The sequence below is a fragment of the Cyprinus carpio genome, chromosome B22 (assembly GCF_018340385.1).
Source record: "Cyprinus carpio isolate SPL01 chromosome B22, ASM1834038v1, whole genome shotgun sequence".
In the NCBI taxonomy this organism is placed as follows: Eukaryota; Metazoa; Chordata; class Actinopteri; order Cypriniformes; family Cyprinidae; genus Cyprinus; species Cyprinus carpio.
In genome coordinates this window covers 25625350-25629678 of record NC_056618.1, presented here as the reverse complement: position 1 = coordinate 25629678, position 4329 = coordinate 25625350, and the positions used below count along the sequence as shown (strand labels likewise).

The 4329-nt window shown below is 34.7% G+C and overlaps 1 protein-coding gene across 1 annotated transcript; it reads right to left on the bottom strand.

The window, feature by feature from the left end:
* Positions 1-450: 450 nt before the first annotated feature.
* LOC109110242 (guanine nucleotide-binding protein subunit alpha-11-like) lies at positions 451-3913 on the bottom strand. The gene is made up of 7 exons (XM_042748778.1): positions 3663-3913; positions 3407-3591; positions 2963-3114; positions 2649-2777; positions 2228-2357; positions 1420-1573; positions 451-1312 (listed from the first exon to the last, which is right to left on the bottom strand). The coding sequence occupies exons 2-7, from the start codon at positions 3560-3562 to the stop codon at positions 1116-1118; spliced, it is 918 nt and encodes a 305-aa protein (XP_042604712.1). The 5' UTR covers positions 3563-3591; positions 3663-3913; the 3' UTR covers positions 451-1115.
* Positions 3914-4329: the final 416 nt, after the last annotated feature.

The window sequence follows — 4329 nt, the reverse complement described above, 5'->3', positions numbered from 1 at the left end:
TAACAGATTTTTACGTATACATACACACACACACAGACATTACATAGGGCCTACATACTCCACAAGACAACCACTGAATTTCTAAATGAGACACTTTTCAAAAGTTTACATACTGTACCTTTGGGAACATTCTAAAACGCTTAATGTGATAAACGCTTAACGTGGCTTAATGTACTAAGACAGTGATATTAACAGACCAAACTCACTAAACATCATGCTAATAAAGTATATAAAGTTTAATAACAAAGTATAATAAAGTATACGCGTTTAATAACACATTAAGCCTTTTCCTCCCATAGAAAACCGTGTTATTAAACGCGTTGCATTCATATTCAGGGCTCACCTGTTTTTTTTGTACATAGTATACTTTATTAGTATGATGTTTAGTGAGTTTGGTCTGTTAATATCACTAGTACATTAAGCCACGTTAAGCGTTTTTCACGTTAAGCGTTTTAGAATGTCCCTACCTTTGAAATACTCTTAATACTGTATGTTGTTAATTGGATGATCCACAACTTTTTATTTTGTATTTATTTTTTTTTTATTTTTTTTTAGGTGATAGCTGTGGTGATATCTTTTGTTTGTCCTGAACAGTTCAACTCGCTGTAATAATAAATGTGCTTTTTGGATAAATGTATTTCCCTGCGATTCTTTTTTTTGTCATTGGTTATTCTATTATTCAACTAAATTGTCAAAATACTGTTTTAAAGAGAATATTCAATTTAGTGTTTTACATTATTGAAACTTTACAAGATATATAATATTTAAATTTGAATGTGCCTTGTTGCCTTCCTCCTCCACATACATTTTTAGCTTTCGGATGCAGCGGTCATCATTGTCAGGACAATTTTTTGTAGACCAACCCAGAAATTAGGATCTCGCTGGTTCCCTCAAAAAAAAAAAAAAAAAAACAATGATTTTTCTATTTGGCTTTTGGATTATTACAGAAAATGTGTGACCAGCAACAAACTAAAGCAACTAACCTATACATTTTTTTAATATATATAAAATAGAATTTAAAGGCTTCATAAAATAGCTGTGTCTTCAAGTGCAGATGAATTGGCATTGAGATCAATAAAGTCTGATGGTGAATGAAACTAAAGGTGCGTCTGGGCTCAGAGCATTTTATGCTCGTTTAGGCCCTTGATGAGGACAAAGTCTTTAATGTCATTGAAGAGTTTACGGGTTTCTATGGTGTCCGTGGCACAAATGAAGTGACAGTAGATGCTTTTCTTTTCCTCATAGGAAACATTTTTTTGCATATATAAATTTCTGATGAACAGCATGGCATCATGAACGTCCCCACGGTTGCCTGTAGTTGGCGCCAAACCACAAAGAAAAGAGTCAGATAAGCAAACCAAGTGTCAAACTAGAGATCACACATATAATTCGGCATTTACATTTAATGTGCACCTATACCTTCAAATTCAGGAAAGTATGTTTTTAGATCAGAGAACTGAATCTTCTCAGCTAGGATGTCCATTTTGTTCAGGTAGAGGATGATGGAGGAATTAGCAAACCATGGTGAATGGATGGTATTGTAGAACAGTGACAAACTCTCTTCCATACGGTTCTGGAGCCAAAGAGAAGAAAAGTGCACAGATTTATCATTATCACACAGGAAGGACTGGAGACATATGAAGACAAACAAATATAAAAGGTATTGTATTGCATGCTAGTCTGTTTTTCTGAATTCAGAACATGGCTTTGTTTACTATGGAACTATTAAGTAAGTATTCTTCACTAGTAAGGAAGGGAATACTAGTGTACAACTTGCTGAATACCAGTTTTGAAAAAAAATGGTAGGACGGCCACCTCATTATGCCATCTCAGATGTAAAATAGTTATAAATGATTATATGGTGTAAAAACATCTGAATTTTTGGCAGTCTGATCAAGTTGAGAAAGATGCCATCTGAGCACACAGCATTGTGGGAGATGTAGTAGGTTATCTGGGTATTTTATAGTTAAAAGTTTACCCTGATAACCAGCTATATATTGAAATGTATGACACAGTGTACTGAAATAGGTACTGTATCCCATAATGCAATACAATCAACTTGACATTTGGCAAAAAAATATTATGGGACTGGACTCCCAATAATTCTTCAGGAAAAATTTTAAATGGCATGTAAAAAAAAAAAAAAAAAAAAACACTGATTATTTGCTTTTCATTCAGGTAGTCTCTTCCTTTTGGCCAAAAGAAAAAGAGAAAAGCAGAAACTTACCGTCCTGCCATCCTCCACCAAAACTTGGTCGTACTCACTGAGAGAAGCTACAAATATGACGGACGTCACATTATCAAAGTAATGGATCCACTTCATTCTATTTGATCTCTGAGCTCCAACATCTACAATCCTGAAAAGACAGACAGACTCGAAATCAAGTTCAGTCATCCACTTTTCTATTTGATCTGCTGTGCGGTTAATATTTATCAGTCCCAGATTTGTCCCTTAAATCTCTTCCTCCCTCATTTCTCTCATATTTCATAAAGTCCTTTTCTGAATCAGATAGTGGCTCAACCTTGAATTCCTCCAACACTTGGTTTTCTAGTAAATGATGATAGAATCATGACGGTGTTTGGGTGAACTCTTTTTAAATGGCAGCAAAATCTACATTGTTAATAGGTTTGGTTGTTAACTGAAATACCTGATAATGATCTTCTGTATACTAATGCAATGTTCTGTTATGCCAGTGGTGGGATATCGGACACGGAGAACATCTTGATGGGTAGGGATGTAGTCTTCTGCTGCAATGCGGTCCAAGTTATCAATAAAGCTTTAAAAACATGTTATCATCATTGTTCTTTTAATATCACTTTTATCAAAAATAATACCATGTGCTTATGAAGGCCTTATTTGTTTCACATTCATCACATGAATTATCAGTGGCATCAGGGAAGCAGTCAAACATTAAATCAGTAAAAGACAGGAATTGACAAGAACTTTGTGAAAGAGACTTACTACTTAGTGGAGTCTAGTTGATACACTCTTTTGTGTTTGTAGCAGTCCATGAAGCCTTCGTCTGCCCATAGATGACGAATAGCCTCTACATAATTACTCTGCAGCTGCGTTATCTGATGTATATCCAGATCCTGGAACCACTGGGCATAAATCTATGGATATCACAGACCTAATGAGAAGGGCAATACATTACAGTACAAGATCCAGTCTGTCTTAAATTAGTGTAAACATGCAGATAAAAAAGAGATTCATTCTTTTTTTCCTGTCAGTATGTATGTATAAAATAATTAATTAATTAACTATTATTTATTATTTGTAACTTTTATATTTTTCCATAATAACATGTTTATTTATTTGCCACCACTTTGTTGACTGAAAGAAGTGGCCCTCATTAATTTCTGGGCTCTAAAGTTACTTTAAAAACACACTCGGTCTCTTGATCACCTCGTTCTGTGGGTTGGAGTAGGGGATCTTTAGGGTCTTCATGGCATCTTTCATTGCACTCATAGCTTGGAATACGTTCTGAAAAACTAGTGCAGTGTAGCTACGCCTCTCCTCTTCTGAGTATCCGCTTCCATGAATGATTTTCATCTGCTTCATAAACGTTGTCTTTCCACTTTCTACCGTGCCTAAATGAAAGGAAAAAAATAATCACATATTCAGCATTGAAAACCTGCAAAAAGAAAATAAATGCACTTACTAATAGAGGTTTATATAACTTTAGACTGCTGTAAAAATAGTCATTTGTTATCTGGAATGTTATCTTTCCCATATAAGAATAATTGATGACCTAATTGTGAATGAACTGAATTGTTGTTTCAAAAAGCTCAGCACTGGGTGTGTTTGAATGTTTCTCGGTCTGTATGAAACCACAAAATATGTCTTTATGTAAAAAAATTAGGAGTGCACGATAAATATCGGCCGATAATTAATGCACATCTCGTCAGTAGAGCCGGTTCTCTAATCTGCGGTAAATTCCATCAGGTGTGTGATTTCACATAGAGCATAATGAACGTGGATTTGCGCAGCTTGTCAGTTAACAACGGATCTGTGAAGTAACAGCTGCTCTATATGAAATCACACACCTGATGGAATTTACCGCTGATTAGAGAACCGGCTCTACTGACGAGATGCGCATTAATTATCGGCCGATATTTATCATGCACCCCTAAAAAAATGTATTCCTACTTTAGTGTTAATGATAGTTTTTCTTCTTCTTCCAAATTCGATCATTAATTTTCAAAAAGCAAAAACTTTGAATCGGGTTTCAGGGTAAAGGATCAAATCATTTGAATTATGTAACAATAAATTTTAAATTTGACTGTACTTTCTAATTAACTATATAACCTATATTGAGCATATCTCAC

Bases quoted from the DNA above. Each gene is read 5' to 3' on its own strand.
- LOC109110242 (XM_042748778.1), bottom strand. From the start codon at position 3,562: ATGAAGCAGATGAAAATCATTCATGGAAGCGGATACTCAGAAGAGGAG. The intron at 2,778-2,962 runs GTAAGTCTCTTT...ATGTTTTTAAAG, and splicing joins CAACTAGACTCCACTAAGTA to CTTTATTGATAACTTGGACC. The intron at 2,358-2,648 runs GTATTTCAGTTA...CTGTCTTTTCAG, and splicing joins ATACAGAAGATCATTATCAG to GATTGTAGATGTTGGAGCTC.